We start from the raw sequence: 23,696 nt of genomic DNA, 5'->3' as shown, positions 1-23,696 counted from the left end.
TCTGTATTTTTGTTGTCGTCTGTGTGTACTTTGTGTCATTTAGTACATTAATCCATCATTTTGTGTGATTTTGAGGTCGTTTAGTGTGTTTTTGGCTGTCATTTAGTACATTTCTCTCAGTTTTTTTTTTCATTTTTGTGGTAGTTTTTGGTATTACTTAATATATTTTTCTCTCCTTTTGTGTGTTTTGTGTTCTTGGTGTCATTTAGTAAATTTCTCTGTCATTTTGTACATTTTTCATCTTGTTTTCTGTGTTTTTGGGTGTCAGTGTATTTCTCTCTCATTTTGTGATTTTTTGTGTTCTTGGTATTTTTTACATTTTTCTCTCCTTTTGTGTATTTTTGTTGTCCTTTTGTGTGTTCTTGGTGTCATTTAGTAAATTTTCTCTGTCATTTTGCATGTTTTTAATGTCCTTTTGTGTTATATGGGTGTCATTAAGTATATTTCTCTCTCATTTTGTGTATTTTCATAGTTGTTTGTGTGTTCTTGATGTTATTAAAGTATACTTTGCTTTAATTTTGTGTGTTTTTATTGTCATTTGTTGTATTTTTCATTGTTGGATATGTGTGTTGGAAGCACTTTGTGTACTTTTGTTGTAATTTAGTGTGTTTACTTGTGGTTCCGCTTGTGGTCCCCAAGCCACCAGTTGCCTATGTCTGGTTTAATGCTACTTACTGGGTTGTTGAGGGCATGCTGTTGTTGGTTAAGCTGTCGTTGCATAGCTGGGGTTTTGACGGGGCCCTTCAGCTGGTTGTTTGGTGCTGAAAGCCGAGGCTTGGCCTGTGTGGACAGGATTCCCAAACTCCCATTGGTGGGCAGCCTCGGTCCCGTGGGAACTCCCTTTGGGAAACAGAACACACAGAATGGCTTTATTAGCAATGTGCGACCTTTACTAGATTTGTTGTGAGATCTTCTACTTGGTGTTTGAAAAATATCCCAAAACTGGTGCACAAACATTAGTTGACCACAAGGAGGCAACAGAATACAGAACATCACTGTTGTGTTCAACGTGCTTTATGAAGCCAAGGCTACTCCCTTTGCAGATGAAAAAAGGGCTTTTTTTTTGGAGGGGAGTGTGAGTCCTTCTCAAGGCCGCCTCTGCTTTGATAATATAAAGTCTGAAGAGAGTGGAAAGAATCCCTGATACAGCATTAAATCTGTGTCGACTAGTAGATGACATCACGATTTTATAATAGGGCCTGTTTTGTAAGAAGTGCGTAAGTTCATTCTCCAGAAACACATTCGTCTCCTGACATCAGTGATATGTTGCAGTTGGTGAAAGTTATTTAGATTTGTGCTTTTATGATGCAACAATCAAAAAAACTCTACAAGGGAACGTTGGTCTTCTTTTGGCAGTTAAGCAAATAATCTGAACCCTAAAAAACCTCTCGAAGCTACAGAAATTGATTTCAGAATACAAATGACCAGGGAGAAAAAAAAAAAAAAACCAACAAGCTGTTGACTTTGTGGCAATCATAAAACAAAGTAGAATGTAAAGGGCAAGAGAAAAACTGAGTTAGAACAAGGTCAAGTGAAGTACAGGGACTTCAATATTCAAACAGGGATTGTTCCAGTTTTTACAGAAAGAGTCATTGTGACCATTACTAACATTTGATGCGTTTAAGGAAAATTGACAACTACTACTACGTTGTGAGACAAACATCACTATGAGGGGTGAACGACTGAGTAATCCTGCCTGTCATCCTGATGTGTCATCAAGCTGTTTTCCATGTTTTCCCCTCCTCTCTCTCATTCTTCACAAGCTTGTTGTAAATGAGTACCACATGTGGCTCCAGGAGAAAAAAAGTCCAGTGACTACTTGGTCTTCCGTCTCGCGGCGCTGGTGGAGGAGGCAGCCGACAGTGATCCAGGCCTGGACACTGGTCTCGGAGATGCCGTCCCTGGGGAACAACTTGGCATCTGGACTTGGCCACGGTTCCTTTTCCCAAGAAACCAGCAGCGGTAGGCTGAATCCCACTGGCCCTATACTCCTACTTACTACCACCATTAAGATGTCGCATCACCAAACAAACAAAGGGCTGATCTCCTGACATGTTTCGACTGTCAACTGCCAGTCTTCTTCAGAGGCGTCTTGCTGTTTTTTTGTTAGTTTCCTGAAAAAAGTCATCTGAATAAATGAAACCTTAAATCTATCCATCCATTTTCTGACCCACTTGTTCCTGTTTTCAGGGTCGTGGGGGAAACCGTAACATATTATTCAAAATGAAGACAAAATGAACTTGGTGGAATATTAGACAGAAGTAATGAGAACGCTCTCCTCCTGGACATTCGCTCTTATGTTTCTCTCAATGTTCAAATCCCAGCTCAAAACTTACCTTATCACCATAATATGCTTCTCTCTGTTTTCCTTTATTCTCTCTTAAATGTTTATAGACATGTATGTATGTATTTTATTTTATTTTTCAATGTAAAGTGACCTTGAGAGGTTTTAAAAGGCACCAGAGAATAAAATTGATTATTATTATTATTTCATTGTGATTTTTTGAAAAAATGAGGGTGCCCATACATTTGGACCTACTGTATCTTAATCAATTGGGATAAAAATTTCTTAAGTCAAGTGTGAATGTCCATGTGGTTTGCGCTCTCTGAGTGCTCTTTTATTCTTCTTGCTGCTGTAAAAAAACAAATATTCACCACCATGGGACAAATGAAGATAAATCTTTTTTTAGCTAGCTGTTTTTGTTGCACTTGATGCTCGTGGAAAGATAAATCTAGGATAAAGCAGGACCAGAAGGTGTGTGAATGAGATCAGATCAAGCTCAAAATGAGTTGGTTTTTAATCTTTTATTTTTATTAATAGCGACTGCTGTAAACTAATCTTAGCACTTGACAAAATGGTGGATAGCAACATGTAGCACTATTAGCAACCCTGTATACGGGTGGACAGAAGAACAGGGCAGTCAAACTCAGGGACCAAATACGGACCAGTTCAATCTCAAGTGGGCCACAGATTATATGCCATAAAACAATTTATTTTATCATTCATGTGCCCGAGTTTTAACTTCCACCTATAATAGTATTTAGCCAGTCAGCCACAGGGCAGCTGTGGCTACAATAGTAGCTTACCACCACTGTGTGGGGAGTGAAAGAATAATGCAATGTAAAGTGCTTTGAGTGTCCACAAAAAGCGCAACATAAATCCAATGTATTATTATTATTTAGTATTTAAGGCCATCGACGATATCAAGCAATAAGTTCCAGTCCCAGGATCTACACTTACTGTAAATGTCCTTGATTTTTTGGGAAAAACCTTAGGGAAACTGTAGGATTTTGGAAAAATAGAAAGTAGTTGCAACAATTTGAGATTAAAAATTAAGTCCATCATGCGATATTGGCATTGGAAAACTGTAAGACCTGGAAAAAAAGTGTAGTTTCATTGAATTTGTGTATTTGGAGGAACTCAGATATCTAATACTGAATTAGTTGATGATTTACACAGTGAGTCAGGTTTTTACAGTTACTTTCTCATGCGGGTCGATTCGGGAGCTTTAAAGGGCTGGATTTGGCCCCCGGGCCTTGAGTTTGGAACATAGAAGAAGAAACTAGTGGTATAGTATTAGTGCAAGTATAATCCAAAATTCCAATTAGAATACTGAAAAAACATAGCAGATCTATTGCAGAGACATAACTCATAATCCAATTTTTCCATTTTTTTGACATGCAGAGGTTTAGTCCATGGAACAACAATGATTCCCTATGCATTAGTGTGATAACCTTAGAGGACAAGGCTGTCCGAGACGGTCTCAAAGTGAATGAAGTAGAGTTTTACCACGAGTGACCTCTTCATTTCATTTCAAGGTAACTAAAGGGTCTTAACTCACACACCTGACTCAGCAGCTCATTATTAAATTGTAAGGAGCAGGAAAAGCTGCTCTGAGGCTGGGCTGATGTTTTAGTGAGAGGGAGGAAGCCCACAGCTATAGTCGCTAGTGTTACACAGGGGATCAGCCATTCTTTCAGCACCTCTGCTAATTCACTTCACTGTGGGAAGAAACTCCGTCATTCTCCCTCTCTGTAAACTGTCCTTTTCTCATTAGCTGGACTTTTACCCTCGCAGTCAAACAAACAAACTAAATTCCACACTTTTTCTTTCTTTTTTTTTAACTTGAACTTCAACCTACTTTTTGTTACCATAAAATCAGATTGTTCAAGGTCATCCCGCTCCTATATTTTCAATATTTGTCTGAAATAACATCAGTTCACAAAGCTGTGGAGCAGCATCACGACACTAGGAAATTACTGAACATAATTGTGCACTAGCTAATCATTGATTCTGTAAATTAGGATTTGCAGATCCCAGATTATGCACATAAGAAAAAACATTCAAGCAATAAACAAAACAAAACAACTGGAACTAAGAAGAACATTTTACACCAGCGATGGTCCACTTTTATCACACACAAAAAAGTGATTATCTGATGCAAGGGTCACATTATCAGCATAAAGTCAGGATTTAGAATAGAATAAATCCTGACATTCATGTAGTGCTTTATAATTGTTACACTTAGAAGATTTGTTAAATATTTGTATTATTGTTGTTCTTAACTTTTACTGTTTTTATGCCAATTCTAGTGTTTTATATTCTAAAAATTATTCTTTTTTTTTTTTTTTTATCTCCGACTCTTTATTTGTCATGTTTTTAATTATTTTATTAAATTACTTCTGTGTGCATTAGTTTCTAAATTGTTTCTTTTTTAAATTTTTTAAATTCTATTTAACATTTTAAATTTGTCAACCACTTTAGCAAACAATATGTGAAACACTTTGGTCTACAATTCAATTTTGTAAGAAAGGTAATATATAAATAAAGTTTGACTGATTGATTGCTGGATAATGACAAATTTGAGCATTAATACAGGAAAGAACAAAGGCTTGGTGTGTGTTTTCTGTTGATTTTGTATATTTTTTGTTGTAGTTTTGTGTTATTTTACACAAATATTATGCATTTTTATTGTTATATTGTGTTTTTGGAGCAGTTTTTTGTTTAATGTTGTATCCCTTTTAATTTTTTTTGGTATATTTTGTGCATTTCTCTGTCATTTTGTGTGTTTAGGAGTAATTTAGGGTTTTTACTTAGAGGGCTTAGAAAACCACCAGTTGCCGACCATGCCTATTTTTGACTAATGGATGCAATAAAAGATTGAAATAAAGTAATAAAACACTTTTCTTCTAACATGCCTGAATAATAAAACCTTTAATGTTTAATCTGTGTATACCCTATTTTTTAATTCCCTATTAAACACTTTTCAATTCTCATCCACACATGTAAGCTTTCCACTTCATCTTTAGAGGTAACGAGAGGGTACATGCAGGGTTTACATTTATTTTCATTTCACACACATCATCAACAGCTATTGTTGGTGCAAAAAAAAAAAAAAAAAAATGAATGAGACGGCCTAAATCTCCCCAATCATTACAAATCAGCGATTCAACCTCCGGCACCAAACTAAGCAGATTACTGTCATTTTCCACCACTTGTCCCTTGAAGCCAACAACGTCCAATTAGCAAATCCTGCTGTGCATATCTGTGCCCTGATGGGGAGCCCCCATGACAAGCAGGGAAATTAGAAGTACTGCATGTTAATCTGCTATGCTCTGGCAATCCGTGTCATTGTCAAAACGCTTTAAGGAGAGATGCTTATTGAAGGGAACAAGAGCAAAGACACCGACTGATACCAACGGGAGGCTTTTAAAACCTTAACAAGCATTCTAGACGAGCATAAATGTTTTTAATGATAATGGAAATTATACAGAGAAAAAGTATAAACTGACTTTAAAGTGTAAGTACAACCTAAAACATATTATTTTTCTGCTAAATACATATATGATTAGGTATGAAGTCATGTAGATTACTGATCCGAGTTCCACTCTTGACATATTAGTCATTAAATTTAGCGTTTTTAGTTGTAAAATGTCAGAGTGACTGCTAGGATAGGATTATACTAGGCTAAAGCTATTGCTAGGCTAATGCTAATTCTAAGATAATGCTAGGTTTAATGCTTTGTTAATGCTAGGCTAAGGCTAATGCTAGGTTAATGCCAATGTCGTGTTTGACAACGCGCGCCAGCACCTGCATCCTCGCATGAATTTTCCTCAGGAAATGTAAATATTCTAGTTATTTATTATTGTTACGTTACTGATCTAATATATATGATTTCACATTTTATTTTATTTTCTTTTTATAAAGGTTACATTTTTTACCAATTCTGTAGACATTTTGTAAAGTAGGGGATTAAAACTTTTTTAATTTTTAAAGTGTAAGTACACCCTAAAAAAGTAGTAGTGTGTTTAGTAGTAAAATGTTAGAGTTACTGCTAGGATATGATTATACCAATAATTTTAAATTGCTTGACCTTCTTAAAGGCCTCCGATTTCTTGTTTAAAATCTTCCCAAATTCTATTTCAGGATTTAACCCCGTTCCGCGTCAGTTTCCACTTTTCCATTCAGTTTCCGTTTCATTATCTTTCCATGTTTAAATGATAATGATAATAAACAATAGAATGAAATATATAGACCGTCTCGAGATTGAGACGTTGACACGTTGTTCAATGTTGTAAATTCATGATAAAATCAAGCCGGCAGCTGCTTTCTGCTTCTTTTTTGCTGCAGTACCATACATGAACTGCTGGGTGCAGTGTCGCTTCACCATTTACATTGTGAAGAAGAACTGTGCAACACAATAAGAACCAACCTAAAGTCTCAAAATTTTGGACGATTTCACTGAAATACACACCTGAGGGAGAACTGATATCTATGGATTTATTTCTATAGTTTTTATCAATTTAGGTCATCTCCCGCCAAGTGTGGGACCAAGACGGACCATTTTCAGTTCATGTTCTAATCAAGATCAATTTCATCATCATTATTTTGATTATCAATTTTAACAAAAAATAAACATTGTAAAACCCCATAGTTTAGTGCTTTCTTCGTTAATTTTCCACTTTCTCTCAAGTAAGCCCCGCAGTGCCACAACGTACCCATAGGGGTACAAATACCCCCATTTGATAAACACTGCCATATTGCGTGTCCCATTCATTCAGACCTTTTTTATTCAAAGATGTTTTATGGGGTCTTACCTGTCGCTGCTGTGACACCCTGAATGGCAGCCCAGTGTGTCCAGACTTGGGCTGCAGGCAGTGACTCCCCGATGTTGGAATCTGTTGGTTCTGAAAATGGAGAGCCTGGTGAGGCTGGTTCTGGCCCGGTGGAGGCAACTGCTGCTGCTGCTGTTCCGTCCTGGTCGCTGAGCTCGTCATGATGGCCATTGGTTGGCTGGCGGACGGTGGAGCTTTGGGGCTGAAGTGTAGCGTGGGCTTGGTGCTGAGAACCTTCATGTCCAGGTGATGAGAATTGTTGTGGCTGTTGGATTTGAAGAGGCAATTGTTGATCCCTTTATTTGGAGGCCCGATCCTCTGCTGGTTGAGTAGGCCTGGGTTGGAAACTCTGTCTTGGGGGAATGTGCTGGTAGAGGAGTGGGTGCTCATAGCCGGAGCCCAGGTGGTGAACCCCACAGGTGGGTTCTGGTGGTGATGGAGGAGAGAACTTGGCGTCTGCTGGTTGGCTGCAATCTGCTTCAGCTGCTCGGCATGAGACATCTCTGGCCAGCAGGAGATGTTTCTGTGAAGTCCTGCCTGCGTGTTGGCCTTCTGCGGCGTGGTTATAGAAGAAGTGCTAGTCAATGTAAAAGATGGCCCCGCGGAGGCCGGCCGGAGCTGCGGTGAACCACAGTGCACATGGCCATAGTCTGGTGAGGGCTCTATCTTTATTGGTTTGTCCATGGTGGTGCAGAGGCTGGGGGCTGCTCCCGCAGAACTCGGTCGACCTAGATCCAAGTCAAACGCATCGTCCTGCTTCAGCATCTTCTCAAACTCGGCGTCATTCAGTGGAGGAACCGTTTTGGTCAGCTCATCAAACAGATCCTGAAGGTCTGGGTCAATTTGACTCCCACCTTCATCTTTGAAGTCAAAGATATCGGTGTTTGACTGCCCACACGACGGAACCTCAATGGGCTCCTTCTTCATTTCTTTCAAAGTCATGTTGAAGATGTCCGGTGGCATCATGAAGTTCTTCCTCTGCATTCCCATGCCAGAAGCTCCTTGTAGTGAATGGTTCAAGTTATGGTTGCAAGTCCCATGTCTGAGTCCGCCGGGTTCCACACGGACTCGTTTAATGTCAGATCCAGAGAAACCACAAGAGAAGCCATTCTGCTTGGACGCCTGTTCTGGAGCGTGGGCCTCAATCTTACGACGAAGGGATCCCTGGAGCTGTGGAACACAAAGAAAAAAATATATAATGTACATTTGGGAAAACTTAATAACAGACGCTTTGATGTAGGATAATAAACACTGTACAGTAATGCTAAGGACCATTTACATTTAGTTATACAACACCAACATTAGCTAAGAATTCCTAAAAGATGCCTCATTAGTTGAGGTCAAGCCAATAATGTTGCAAAGACAATTTGTACTTAATGGTCACAATATAGTACTTTCATACATACATCGCATGGAACAAGCCATGATATATCAAGTATATTTGACATATCGCACTCCATAACATATTCAAGACGGATATGGCACTTTTTCCATTACTGAAGTTGAAAACGTTTTCTTATTTTGCACAGATGTTTATTTGTGAAATACATCCAGTAGGGCATCACATTAAAGGTAGGATGTTATTTCCATGGAGATAATGTAACCTACAGATATGTCGGGGGGGAGAATGTCAATGCATATATATCAGTATTGTTTAATAACGGAAATGTAGCATTGAACGACATCGGAACATTGGATATCGGCAAAAATCTAACATCGAACGTCTCTAATTTTTACATCAAACAAATAATTATTCAAGAAAATGTTATTATAATGTTGCGCAATGGACATTTCTAATTTGGTATGTTTGGAAAAAACACAATTTGCAGTTCGAATAAGTTCTATAAAGCCAAAAGAACATTTAATGAATAATGTAACCCATTTTATTTTTAGAAAAAATATCTTGCACCAACGACCAAAATGACTCGAGTCATGAGTAACAAAATGTACGTATAGGCAATGTAGAAAGTGAATTTTTCATATAATCTACTGTGGGTCCTGGGGATGGGAGGATAGTTGGGAATTGGATACACTGCAGAGAGATGAATAAGGTCTTTGTCTGTTTCCCTCATTTGCATACATTAAATTCTCCATTGTGCTTAAATAGCAGAGGTTCTCTTTTGTTACAGAGACTCGTGCTCTAACATGTTGGTGCAGATATCACATTTTTATGTCCTCAGCCAACGTCTTGATTTACAGTCATGGGAGTGCACAGATATCACTCATTACTTCAAGCATTACTTAAACATGCTTATGCAACTCTTAAAGAATTTTTTTATGCATATATGATTAGGAAACATACCATTTATACATTTGTCATTGCATTGTAATCAGGTAGAGCCAAATGTGTCCTGTAAACCTACAAGTCATAATCAGTTCCACCAAAGGAAAATGTGACACTAAATCTTCAAAACACAGATAAAACTGCTGATTAATGCGACTCCCGCGTGGAAATAAAAGTGGCGCTGAAAGCAAGTGTTCGCATGTGGCTTTTTTTTCACTGTGCAAACAAATTCCAGCCGCTTTCCACCTGCTGGCAAACGTTGCATTAGGAATGAATCATAGCCGAAGGGTTTGGAGAGGATCCTCCAGTTCACTGCGTTTCTAATATTTCTACATTTCCGTTCATGGGTGCATTACCGCTAAGAGGTAGATTCATAGCCGTTACAGTGAATCACGCTCCACATTTGTGTGAATGAAGAGCAGCACTCCATTAGCGTTAAAGGCTTTTTTCTCTTGTGGGTATGAAGCTGCTGTGACTCTAATCCTCCATTTCAAACAATGTTTGATGGAGTCAAACAGGAAAGCACAAACTTTTACATCCACAAATCAGCAATAAACCATTACAAATGTGGCATGGTCTTTCTAAAATGTACAAACCAATCACTCAGAACATTTTGACTGCTTGCAGATGAACTGAATAACACAGGGTTATCCCTTTATCCTAGATCTTATTAGGAGGGTGAGATATATTAGACAGCATGTGAACACTTTGACCTCACTGTTGACAAGCTCGCAGCAAAAGAAAAATGAGCAAGAGGAAGGATTTTAAGCCAGTCTTGCAAGAGAAAGAGTGATGAGGCTAGTCTACTAGAACAAGAAGAACCGAGTACAGATGAGTCAGCAGCTGTGTATGAAATGTCATTAACGTACTACTCATACTAAGTCTGACATCAAAATGAGTATGTAGTGCATTCACGTTAGATAGTATGAAAAGATTGACTACATGATTAATACCCGGATGTATACTATATCGAGGCATTTTTTAAGTATGCATGGTGGGCACACTACTCATACTCAACCACCTCATAATGCATTGCAAGTGGACATTCAGGGAACATAAAATAGTCCTGGGACCAGCTTCAAGCTAAAAATCAAACATTCCCTTTTCAAAACAAAAGCATCTCTTCTTGTCTTCCATTAAAAATTTTTAACACTAACTGTCCGTAAATAGGGCTCTTGTTTTAAAGTGACCGGTAACCAAAGTTTTGTCAGTAGCACAATGGAGGGTCTCTATGGAAATCTATGGCCAAACAGTTCGGAGCGGTTTGGACGCTGTGCAGTAAATTATTGGTCCCATGATGTGGTTTGATTCGTGCGAGAAAAACGCACAAATGGATGCTAACTTGTTGTGCTGTCACATAGAGAGCAGAGCAGGTTGCTGAGTCGTGTGTGTCACAGCAGTGTTACCACATTATTAAACCGCTACATAGCATGTAGTGGCACATGAAGCTGCTTGTCATGTTTGTAACTGTATGCAACTGTATGTGGCTAGTTGTAAATAAAGCAGAGTTCTTTAAAAAAAAAAACTTGCCTCAAATCATTCTGTATGCCCACGGATGTGAATAGTGTAGGGCTGAAACTAGTTTGGGTTTAAAGAGACATGGGCTACATTCGGGTCATACGAGTTCGAGCCGTGTTGTGTCGGGCTTGGGCCTGGTCATCTTGGCCTCATGGGCTAAAATGATTTAACAACCTTGCTTTACATATATAAATGGTAAATGGACTTGATTTATATTGTGCTTTTATGCACACACTGAAGTAGCCCCAAAGCGCTTTACAATACAGTAGCAACTCATTCACCCATTAACACCAATGGGACTGAGCTGCCATGCAAGACGTTGGTCAACCACTGGGAGCAAGTTAGGATTCAGAGTCTTGCCCAAGGACACTTCAACGCACAGACAAGTATACCTCTCAGTCAGAAGAGGACCCCTCTACCACCTGAGCCATGGTCACCCATATAAATGGCAAACTACTTAGTTGGTAGATGGCTCACTATTCTTTTATATATCTGTATTATATTGTATATTTGCATTATATTTTACTGGAATGTGTGCATGTGTATTTATTCCTTATTAACAGTGAACATTTTATTTATGCGTGTATGTTTTCTTTGTTTAGTGTTTCTTCTTTCGTCTGTAATATTTCTTGAGCCTCTAATTAAATTCCCCCAGGATCATTAATGTACATCTGATTACATGCTGTTGTTTTTTTTATTCATGTCAAATTACTTACATTCTGATGACATAAACACATCAGAATTCCACTCATGGTGTCGGTCTTCACACCTTCCATTACATCTGTTTATAATACAGATGTTATCAGGAGCTCTAAAGTGTGCCTTGCCTTCCCTTGACTTTCGTGAAAAAAATGGACAACAGTAATAGTCATGGTTCACGGCACCGTCTGTGAAAATGTATCATGAATAATAGAAACGACCTTGCATTGGTTGCAGAAAGCCACTGTGAGACACGGAATCGTGTCAAGAGTCGTTCAGTGTGAATTTGAAATTCAGTCTGTTTGGACACATGACATTTTTCTCAAGTGAAATCATTGTTGTTGTGTCTGTCCTCATGCCATCTTTATTTGGGTAAACATTGTGGAATAGCCAAGCAGACGAAGGGATCTTTCTTTTCGCTCCCATAAAAAAAAGGGGTGGGTGGAGAGAGCAACCATGTTCTTTCCACATTTGAGCACTCGGAGGCACTGGCCTCTTAACTGGCCTGAAATCCTCATGACTGATCTCAAAGTGATCTGAAAATAGATTTTTTTGATTAACATTTAATGAGCTCAGAAGCTCTGAATCACTTTGAAAGTGACTCCTTCTGCGTGAGGCGGGTTTAACGTGCACATTATGAACCAGTCATCTTAAAAATGAGCATGTGAGCCAATATCTGGGTTAGGATTGTCACATTTAGTTTGAATGATTAAATGATTCAAAGAAACTAACAACCAACTGTGCCTCTCCAGGTTCACTTTGCCCAAAAATGTGTTTCTAGGGCAGAAATTCAATTTAAATTAGGCTGATCAATTAAAAGAAAAAAGAAATAATAATCACGATTCTTAATTTAAATCAAGATTATTCAAACTTTCATTATTCACCCAAAAAGTTATTTTTGCACAAAATATATATTCCTTAAACATAAATAAAATCCTTCACACACTAAAATCAAGTATGTTCACTTTTGCACAAAACACTTCTTGCATGTGGTTTGTCTTTGCTGTAGGTTTTCATCATCAAACCCAGTCTTCCCATAAAAGAGAATTCGACTTGCCTTGCTTGGTTACCAAGAGTGTTTGCTGCATTTGTCCTGCCATGTTTCAAGACCGCAAGCAACAACTTTCCTCTTGTTAGCCTGCAGGCTAGGCTAGCTTTAGCTTTGAGAGACGCGGGGCGGAAGGGAGGAGCTTGCATGCGCGTGTATTAAACAACTCAAAGATAGTATTAGTAGTAGCGAATTTCTCCCCGACGCGGTGTCTGTTCAACCTGAAACTTTTTTGGCTGCTTGCACATAGATTGAGTGTGTGCATGCATTATTTTGGGCTAATTTGGTGTAGCAAAACATTTATTTTAATTTTATTTAGCCTGGACGCCACACTCATGATTACCCAAAAATGAAACCTATTCAGATTTTAACCTCAGTGTGAGGGGGCGCTCGTGCACCAATCTGTTCATTTAAAACCTCTAATAATCAGTAGAAGACCCTCCTCCAGTCCACAAAAGAAGGTCAATTTTAAAAACGTTTTTGTACTGCTAAAGGTTTCTTTAATTGTGTTGCAAAATGTTAATTTTCATTTTGTTTTGAGATTACAGCTCCCAATTTCGATCACATCGTGGTACTTGTGGGTTTGTATTTTTTCTCTCTCAATTCTCACACATTGGGTGTGAGACACATACAGAAAATGCACAAAAAGACAACAGAAATATACAAAAACACACATGACTCCAAAAATCATACATATACATACATACAATATACCAAATGAAAAAAATATAAAAATGAGTAAAGAAAACAAACACATTTATCATTCGCATGTCCCATAAAATTAAACCAGAGAAATTGCACACGCTATTTTACTTTGCACGCGCAAATATACCCCTTTACGTAACACTACAGAGCATGTACACCTCTTTGTTCATCCAACCTTCAAACACATACTCATTTGGCCATAAACTATACTTAAGCTCCCACTATATAAATATATACTTCCGACGGGCACTGTACTTGTATGTATAATTAAAAAAATATAATTTGTTTTTTCTCCATTATGTTATTTTTGTAATCGTTGAGTGCAAAAATCGAACTTGAATCAAATTTCAATTAATTGCACAGCCCTAATTTAAATGTAACATTTTTCAGCACTGCTTATTGATGACTTTTGACCGTGGCGTTGAGGATGCTGACCTTGGACGTGCCCACGGAGGCCAAACCAGGTCAAAGCAGCCGCTGGAAGGCTGGTGTGTCAAACTGAGTGGTGTGTGCTGATGCTGAGCGCTGTGGATGGGGCTACGGGATGCAACGCCAGACCAATCCTTCCAGTACCATCTGTGAGTGAGTCCACTGGCACAGCCACAACAAACAGGGTGCAGACTTTACACATTCTGAGCTTGTTTCTTAACTCTCTGAATACAACAGCGAGCTACTCAGGCTTTAATTTACTCACCCGAGCTGTGAAACATTAAAAATCTACTCCGGAGAGAGCTGAATGCTTCCCACTCAAGCCTGTTCTATTGGAAAATAAAACATTCCTGAAATAAATGAATAAATACATGTATTGTATTACAAGGGAAAGATAAGATTTATGCAACGCTGCAGATTGCATATTCGTGTAAGAGAGGATTTAATCTCATTTATTGCTGGATAAGAAACAAAAGCCTTCCGATCAAACCAACAAACCACCAGCCTGCAGGAGTGTGGCATGCTCAGCTAAATATTGAAATTTGTACTGGTTGATTAAAGGCGTTTAGTCCAGCTACCATAGCCAAAAATGGCTAAGAACCTATTTGTATTTTGTAGACTGAGACACATCTAATTGGTATTTCATGGTCAAATCAGGTCGTCACAGACATTTGTTTGTTCAAAAACAGGGGTGGTTGCTGTGGACATGTTATGGTTTCAAAATAAAAGCTTGAGAGAAAACCTTGACCCTAGACAAGTTCATACATAAGTCCCAGTACTAATTGTTAGACAGCCTCATAATGGGTAAAAAAAAGCACCACATTCAAGGACAACAACAACGCTATTTCACAACGACTTTCATAATGTAGTCCAAAATACTAAAACTGTTTTCCTAGTAGAATTTGATTCAATTACTTGAATGATAAACCAATGATACACTGATTTCATAACACAATACGATAAAAGATAGATATAATGGTGCAGGTTGCATACTCGTATAAGATGGGATTTGAGCTCATTTATTGCCGGATAAGAACCAAAAGCCGTCCAATCAAACCAACAAACAAGTAGCCTGCAGGAGTGTGGCATGTTCAGCTAAATTATGAAATTTGTACTGGTTGATTAAAGGCGTTTAGTCCAGGTACAATAGCCAAAAACGGTTATGAACCTATTTGTATTTTGTCCCAAATAAACACAGAGGCAGAGACACATCTAATAAGTATTTCATGCTCAAATCAGGTCGTCAGAGACATTTTCTTGTTTCAAAGCAGGCGTGGTTGCTGTGGACACAATATGGTTTCAAAATAAAAGCTTGAGAGAAAACCTTGACCCTAGACACGTTCATACATAAGTCCCTGTATTAATTCTTAGATAGCCCAGTAATGGGTATAAAAAAAGCACAATGTTCAGGTAGAGGAAGAAAACTACATCGGGATGTCCAAAATACAAAAAATTATTTGCTCGTAGAGTTTAATTCAATTACTTGAATGATACACCAATGATACACCAAGTTCACGATAGAAGATAATGGGCAGGCAATAACGGTGTATTTTTGGAAAAGAAAAAAGACAAAAAATAAACAAACTTTTATTTGACTTTAACTGAACATACTTACTCTGGATATTACTTTTTAACTCAATAGGTAATTAAAAAACAAAACAAACCACAACAATCTGATGTGTAGCAGATTGTGTAGATTTTTATTATTGATTTCTCTGATTACCCCCATCACGACACCACTTCACCTGTAAATCAGTGTTAATTAGTTAGTCATTGTTTTCGTCAACTAAATTATTTTAAGTGACAATAATGAGACTATGACTAATACGTGACTGAAAAATATGTCAAAATAAATTGATCTTTGTGTAAACTAATAAAAACTAAACTATAATGGGATCATGCAATCAGATCTTAGTTTATTTTTTCAGAAGGTATCCAATTAAAACTACTTTTGTTGCGTGGAAGGCGGGACAAATTGATCCAAAAGTAAGTACGCTGACTTTAAAATATGTTTGTGTGCATTTACAAACATCAACACCATCCATATCAGGTTGATGAATGGTAATTTAATGTAAAAAGAAATGCATAAACTCTTATGCTTTGTATTTTCGTCAACTATACTTGTTATTTAGTCGACTAAAATCTTAAAACTAGACTAACTGAAATCATTAGTTATAGTTTAGTGATCACTGACAACATTTTGACTAAAACTGTAGATTGAAGAGAGTGGGAACCAGTTATGGGATGCAAGCTCAGCCTTGATCACCCTGTAGCTGGCCACCTTTGATGAGGGCATCGAGTGTGAAGGTAATACCACTGAGACACAGCTCCCATACCACTCTCAAATGGTAAACCTCATGTTACTTCTATAATTTGGCAAAAAGGACAATTTAACATTATGTCCCGTGTTTAATGATTCTGTGATCAGATGACTAAATTTTGACTATAACTACAGATAGGAGTGAGTGGCAACCAGTTATTGCACACAGGCACAGGCTTGATCACCCTGTAGCTGGCCACCTTTGATGTCTAGTGTTAAAAAGGCAGAAACACCCCCTGGTTCAAAAGAACACTACTGATGATGCGTCCTAAAATGTACATCCTTCCTATATCTGAAACACAGCTCCCAACATCACTATCAAATGGTAAAACTCTTGTTACTACCATATTTTGGCACAAAGGACAGTTTAACATCATGTCCCATGTTTAATGATTCTGTGATTAAATGACTAAACTTTGACTAAAGCTGCAGATAGGAGAGAGTGGGAACCAGTTATGGGACACAGGCTCAGACTTGATCACCCTGTAGCTGGCCACCTTCGATGAGGGTGTCTACTGTTAAAAAGGCTGAAACACTCCCTGATTCAAAGGAAAACTACTGATGATGTGTCCCAATATCTGAGACATAACTTCCACGCCACTCTCAAATGGTAAACCTCATCTTTTGGCACAATGAACCTGTGTTTAATGATTAATTCAGTTAAATTATTGTCAAAAACTATGACTTTTTTATTTTACTTTATAGAGATTTCCATTCAGATTTGTTTATTATAAATAAATAAATACAACTGAATCAAAATTAGCTGTCAAAACCAACACTGCTGTAAATGCTATAATGCTATTCCACATACAGCTGGTACATAAGGATCATAAAGGATTTTTGAGACATACTGTTAAAATAAAAACAATGTTTCTTTTTTTATAAGCTCGTTTGTATGAATGCGTCGCACAAATCAAATTTCCTTCCGAGGACGGGGACGTTAGCCTTTTGTCTTTCGAGGGGCACGTGCCATAAGGTTGCACTGGGATGAGCGCTTAGGTTGATGATGTACTTGCCTAATCAGACTGCTGCGTGATGGGACGTGGCAGCAGCAGCACACTGCAGAGGTGAGCTACTTTTGGCTCATCAGCACTTCGCATCCACCGCACATCCTGACACAGTTGTATTAGATTGAGGCTGCCCTCCAGAGAGTGGGCAGCAGCAGAGAAGGATGGATGAAAAAAAAGGAAAAAAGGGAGAAGCTGCTTTGTGGTAGCCTCTGGGAAATGTGAAGAGATGATAAGAGCTCCTTTGAAGAGAAATCACCCATTATATTTACTGAAGGCAGAATATTTTTAACAGTTACTGAAGCTCAGCTTCACAGTGGGTCTGTGAAGGAAGTTGCTTTTTTTTTCTGTTTTTTAAATAAAAGGCAGCTCCATCACTGAAAATCCAGTTAGAGACACTTATGGTTCAAAATACTGGTTTTCCATTTTCCAAAACCTAGAGATTAAAAGACAGCCTTCCAATCAGCCCCTGCTTTGACACGTCCTTTGTTCACAATCCAGACATGTTTAATGTGATATCCCCAAGGCAGAATTATAAAGAACATGCCAGCGTAGACCACATAAGACATTGGGAGAGCCGCTTTGAGCTGCTGTCTTTATTCTACCCACTGGTCACAGCCGATTGCTAGTAAACCAAACAAGGTGACGACAAAAACGTGTAAATGTGCAAAGCTTTTTTTGAAGGAGAAGGCAACAAATAAGAGGCTTTTCCAGGTAAAGCTGAATATTTCATTAAAAGGTTATTTTGTCAGATGCCATGCCAGAGAAGTGTTCAGTTGAAACTCTTATCCTGGCTTTGGCCGTGCCACAGCAGACGTAAGCGCAGACACCCGACATCGCAGTGACAAGCCGTCACATCACATCACCCATGGCCATGTGGCGCACAGGGCTCCTGACACTGCTGTCGCCTCTCATCCACATGTCATCCCCAACCACGCAGACATTTGCTGAGGAGGACCAAGGTCTCCTCACGAGCCAGAGTAAAACCCAGGCTGCACTCATCACCGTCCTCTCCACTGCAAAAGGATTCTCTCAATAATAAAACGGCAAGAACTCTAGAGCAGTGGTTCTAGAACTTCTTTGGCTCTAGTACCCCCTTTCTCTAACTTATGAAATCAAGTACCCCCTTTGTCCGAATAACACATTTTGCTCAGAATTCTGTGAAAAAACATCCTTAGAGCATAATGATGGAATGAATGAGTGATAACACACATTTTAATAAGTGGAACGAAACAGTATTTAGTGCTTCTTGAATAGAGATAATTTGTCATCATTTTGTGGGTTTTTAGTGTGATTTTGTGTATTTTGTGTGTTGTTGCATCAGAAAATTTATTCAACCCAAAATTGCCTTTCTGGTAAGATTTTATTCAGTTAAAAATATTGAGATTTATATAGTATAACCCCATTTTCAGGAAAATTATTGAGATATGAGTTTTGGTCCATATCACCCAGCCCAATAATTGTAAATTACTGTTTACACTAGTAATCTAACTCTAGTAATCTACAGCCTGTATTCATTCTTCAAAATAAAGCCATCAGGATAATCAATAATACTGAACATTTGGATCACACAAACCTTCGATTTCTAAAATCACAAGCCATGGATGTAGTAAATTTCATAGACTATAAAAATGCAATAATAAATAAATTTAAGTTTACCAGAGAATTTGCAAGGTTAGTACACAGTCAGAGCTATAAATGCCATTCTACGAATAATTAGCATGATCCTTTATTTTGTTTTGTTTCCTCATTTTCGGTTTCCAGTTTCGACCAAGAATTTTCATTTCTGTGCATCTCTAATACATATTGCATATTAAATCCATTCAGCATGTATAGAAAGTAACAGTAATATTACAATGAATCAAAGGGTGATTAGGGGGTGGGACTTTAAGTGTACTTTAAGTACACCCACAAGTTTTTGCTGTCCTGCCTCTAGGGCGAAATTCAAAAACATGTCTTGATTATGGGCGTGGCTCCTAGAATAGTTAAGACACGCCCAGTCACAGCAGCCCCGCCCCCACAGCGCTGCACAGTTACACATGGAGCTGTCAATCAATGCTCACCGAGGGCTGTGAGAAGAGGAAACCTAGTTCCTCCTCCCATTTTTTATAGGATGGGTGGAGCCAACAGTGACGGTTAGTGATGTCACTGATCTAATCTAAGCGAATAGAAACATTCAATTGTAATGGCTGGCGTTCAACCAATAGAGGGCAGTCACTCTGATAATTAAACAACTAAATACAATAAAATGTGAAGAGTGGGACTATAGTCAATAAACTACATTACTTCTAGGGATGGTCATTTGGTCAACATAAGATATTAACGATATATCGAGTTTTCTATTTTGGGGATATAGAAAATTACAATATTTTTTGTAGCTCATTTAACTCTTTATGAGTCGGTACTTTTTAGAACAGCATGAAAAGCACAGTTAAGTGAATTGCCGAGTACATCCGAACACAGACCTAAACAAGCCACATTACAGAACTCACTCACACGTGCTGTCCCCAACAGAAGAAAAGGCCAAAGGTTTGTTAATAAATGTGCCTGTCTGACTATTTGAATTAAAAATATCAAGATTTATTTTTCCCCATTTTGAGAAAAAACATAGAAATATGAGGTTTGATCCATATCGCCCAGCCCTAATTACTTATACCCAATCATATATGTGTTCAGCAGAAATAAAGTGGTTTTAGGTTGGACTTAAAAAGCAGTTAACTTTCACTCAGCAATTAACAGGCGGATAAAAACAAGTAAAGTATCTACAGTATCTACAGTAGCAGGAAGTAGAAAAAGGTCAAAAGTAACACATACAATAGGAATTGCATTAACAGGCCTGCCAGCTGCTGAGCTCAACTAATTTCTAATCAAAGCACAACAATAAGAGATGAATCCAATATGTGGAAATATGTCCAAAAAACAAAAACAAAAGATAATTTCCGCTGCCCCTTATTCTGCTGGTCTTGGCTGTTCTGCATCCTTAAAAAGGCTGTTCTCAAACGACCAAAAAGACCTTTTTTTCCCCAACAACGGTCCAACACATGGTCTGCCTCCGGTCATGCCACAGGAAAAGGCACATGAGCATTAGAACAAATTCCCTTCCTGTTTTCAAAGAGGACTCCTATGGCATGCAGAACAGTTTCCTGCTCACTAGGCTCGTTTCTCCATCTCAAACATCTGGCTGCTCTTCAGCACGACACAGCTGCACAATAGCGAGGGCCAACAGGACGAGCAGCTCAACGCTGTCTTTAGCACAGACACATGTCATGTTACATTCCCCTTTAGTCTGGATTCATAGCTGTGCTGCTGTTTCATAACAAACACATTTTAGTTCAAGGGACAAATATGGTGCAGTTTATCTAAAGTGGGCCACAGATTTTAGGTGGGAAAATTAGGAGTTTGCACTTTATTCATAAATAAATTATAAAATATGTACAGCACTAATAATATCAAATCAATAAGTGACAGATATACTGTAAGTCCCTAAAGGATCTTCACTTTTAATTTCTCCAATTGTTATGTATGTTGGGGAAATATTGTGGAAGAATTTGAAGAAAAATGCAGGATTTTGGAGAAATTTAGAGTTATTGTAACAATTTGAGATTAAAAAGTGATCATGTGATATAAACATGGGGAAAATATGGCCCTGCTAATATTGTGGAGTTTCATTGAATGTGTATATTATTTTGGAGATATCTACAACTCAATTAGTTTGTAATTTACACAACTATTCACTCAAGTAAACTGTTACTATTTACTATTGTCAACAGATTGACAATAGACAAAATGCAAATATAACACACAAGAAATAACGAAAACATATATAACGACTCAAAATACACAAAATGCCAGCAGGAATTTCCAAAATGACAGATAAATACACAAAATGACTCCAAAAACAATACACAAAGCAACAACAAAAATACAAAAAAAAAAAGACTCATAATACACACAAAAGGACATCAGACACACAAAACAACCACCAAAACTCACAAAACAATAACAATTACACAAAACGACAGAAAAAATACCAAAAACGACAAAAATACTGAAAAAAAACAAAACAAAAAAAGGCAGATTGACAATAAACAAAATGCAAATATAACACACACACAAAAATACAAATAAAATAAAATGCCAGCAGAAATTCCCAAAATGACAGATAAATACACAAAATGACTAAAGATTCAGGAAAACTACACAAAAAGACAACAAACAACAAAAAACCCTTTGTTCTTTCCTTATTAATGCTCAGATTCGTGGCTATTCTTTATACTGGCATGAATGTAGATAATGTGGCCCTCGAATCAGACAATCACATTTTTGTGGCCCCGCTGTGATAAAAGTTGCCCATCCCTGTTTTAAAGGACAGGATTTGGCACCCGGGCCTCGAGTTTGACACGTGAATGTTTTTACTTTCTCGTGTGGGCTGGAATGGATGCTTTTAAGTCAGTCTTGGTCCCACCCCAGGTGTGAGATGTCTGGAAATGATACAAACTATAAAAATAAATCAGTGTTTTTCCACCTTGGGGTCGCCTGGAGTTTAAATAGGGTCACCTGAAATTTCTGAAAAACTACAATAGATTGTTGGAATCTTTTTTTAATCATAAATAAAACCACACTTTTAAACAACTGTATTTCTATACTTTCACTTTGTAAAATATAATTATAGTTCAACTAAAATGCAGTAAAAAAATTTTTTTTAAATATATCAATCAAAAATATATATCGATCAAAAACAAATTCTAGAAAAAAATGTCTTAGGGGTCGAAAGAAATTCTTGATATGAAAATAAGGTCATGATCCATGAACCACTGAACTAAATACTGTTTCTTTCCACTTATTTACAAAATGAGAATCTTTAAAATGTGTGTTATCGCTTGTTCATTCCATCATTATGCTCTAGAGTTGTTTTTAAATAGTTTTTTCTAAGCAAAACATTGTAGTCAGACATAAGGGGGGACTTTAGCCAAGGAAGTTGCTCTAAAAGGAAAGATTTGGAACACAGGCCTTGAGTTTGACACATGTATTTTATAGGATTCAGTATTAAGTATGATATCTTCATTTTCCACTCAGACCTTTGGATAATAAACATGGTGATACTCCTGTTGGAGTGCGACGGCTACACAGGAAACTACATTTGTCAATACGTGCTGTGCCTCCAGCAAAGTGCCTCTTTGAACGTTGCTGTGGCGATTTCCCAGTGAAACAAGGATCCATTTTATATCCCACGGGAACCCGGGGCTGAGTGGTTAATGCTGTGCTAATGCTGCATTACTCAGGCAGGTCTTGATAAGCCTTGTGGTTTTTTTTTTTTTTAGAGCGGGCGAAAACACATTTAGTGTTTTAAATTGCATCAATGGCGAGAGCTTTGAAAAAAAAAGGGGTGTACTACTCGTTGGGTTTTGCCATTTCCCACAAGCTTTCACTCAAATTACACATACATTAGAATTTGGACGAGCAGTCGCACTAATCCGCAGTCATGCTTTAAAACAATCCTCCGGATCATTCGATTTAAATAGGACGGCTGTGGCTGGAAAGCAAGAGGGGAAAAAAAAACACACACACAAAAAAAAAAAACACAAGTGAGTGGGACGCTTAGTTTCACTCCCACTCATATCTGTTCTGACACTCCAAATAAGGTCTGTGTAGACCCGGCGCTGGTAGGAACGGACATAGGAAACACAGCAGAGCGCGCTGATTCCAGCCAAGGAAATGGTCTGCATGTGGAGGAGGAAGGAGGAGCGCTGGGGATCATGGTGCAAAAAATATGCGACCTCCTTTTAAATCCATCATGGGCCTGACATTTCCCAGAAGAAACATGGATTACACAAATAAATTAGGATTGATTCAGAGAAATAAAAACAATAAAAAAAAACAGTTTAAACTTTGTTAGTATACAACAAAGCTCTTAATGATAAAAACAACAGTAACGCTTTGTGCCCCATTGTCCAGCTAGAACACTACGTTCCTAGTTTACTGGATGTTCCTAAAGTATTAAAAAGTCAAACAAGCGTTTTGGAATCAGCTCTCAGTCTTAACACGGTACTCAATAGTCTGTCTTCTCTCTTCCCGGCTCCGTATTTTCCCACTTGGGGGAGTCTGGGATGGGGGTTAGTATACAGGACTAAAATAAAACATAAGTCTGTTTCCTCAATTAAAATAACAAAAGACAACAAGGGCAGGGGTTAGTTATGTTTATTGATGGTGGTTATTTCCTCAACTACATTTTTGTTCAAAACATTTTAGCAGAAACACACTAAGCCATGATTGAAAGCTAACAGTGGGATGAAGAACATTTTACAGAAAAATCTAACTCAATCTGTTATAATCAGTATTTAGTTTTGAGGAAGGAACAGGTTAGTGTTAAAAGGCAAATGTGATTTAAAAAAACAAAAAAAACAGGACGGAGATCCTTTTTTTTAACCGAGGATACATTTACACTGGCAATCCATTAAGGTGATTACATTCAAAATGAATGTCAAAACATCAAGCAACTTCCCTTCAAGTGATGCAACTCGCGAGATTCCAGCGACTCATTAGCGTAATTTGAGTCGCTAGAAGTCGCTC

The 23,696-nt window shown here is 38.0% G+C and overlaps 1 protein-coding gene across 2 annotated transcripts in view; it reads right to left on the bottom strand.

Annotated features, from left to right (window-relative positions):
• maml2 (mastermind like transcriptional coactivator 2) overlaps positions 1–23,696 on the bottom strand; it is a 59,436-nt gene that overhangs the window by 3,401 nt on the left and 32,339 nt on the right. For both annotated transcript variants that reach the window (XM_028465714.1, XM_028465715.1), the window contains exons 2-3: positions 7,099–8,286; positions 676–840 (exon numbers count right to left, since the gene is read on the bottom strand). In XM_028465714.1, the coding sequence (XP_028321515.1) occupies positions 676–840; positions 7,099–8,286 (1,353 nt within the window). The remainder of the gene's footprint in view (positions 1–675; positions 841–7,098; positions 8,287–23,696) is intronic.

The sequence above is a fragment of the Gouania willdenowi genome, chromosome 13, assembly GCF_900634775.1.
Source record: "Gouania willdenowi chromosome 13, fGouWil2.1, whole genome shotgun sequence".
Classification (NCBI taxonomy): domain Eukaryota; kingdom Metazoa; phylum Chordata; class Actinopteri; order Blenniiformes; family Gobiesocidae; genus Gouania; species Gouania willdenowi.
The sequence above is the reverse complement of the archived record's forward strand: the minus strand, read 5'-3'. Positions and strand labels throughout refer to the sequence as shown.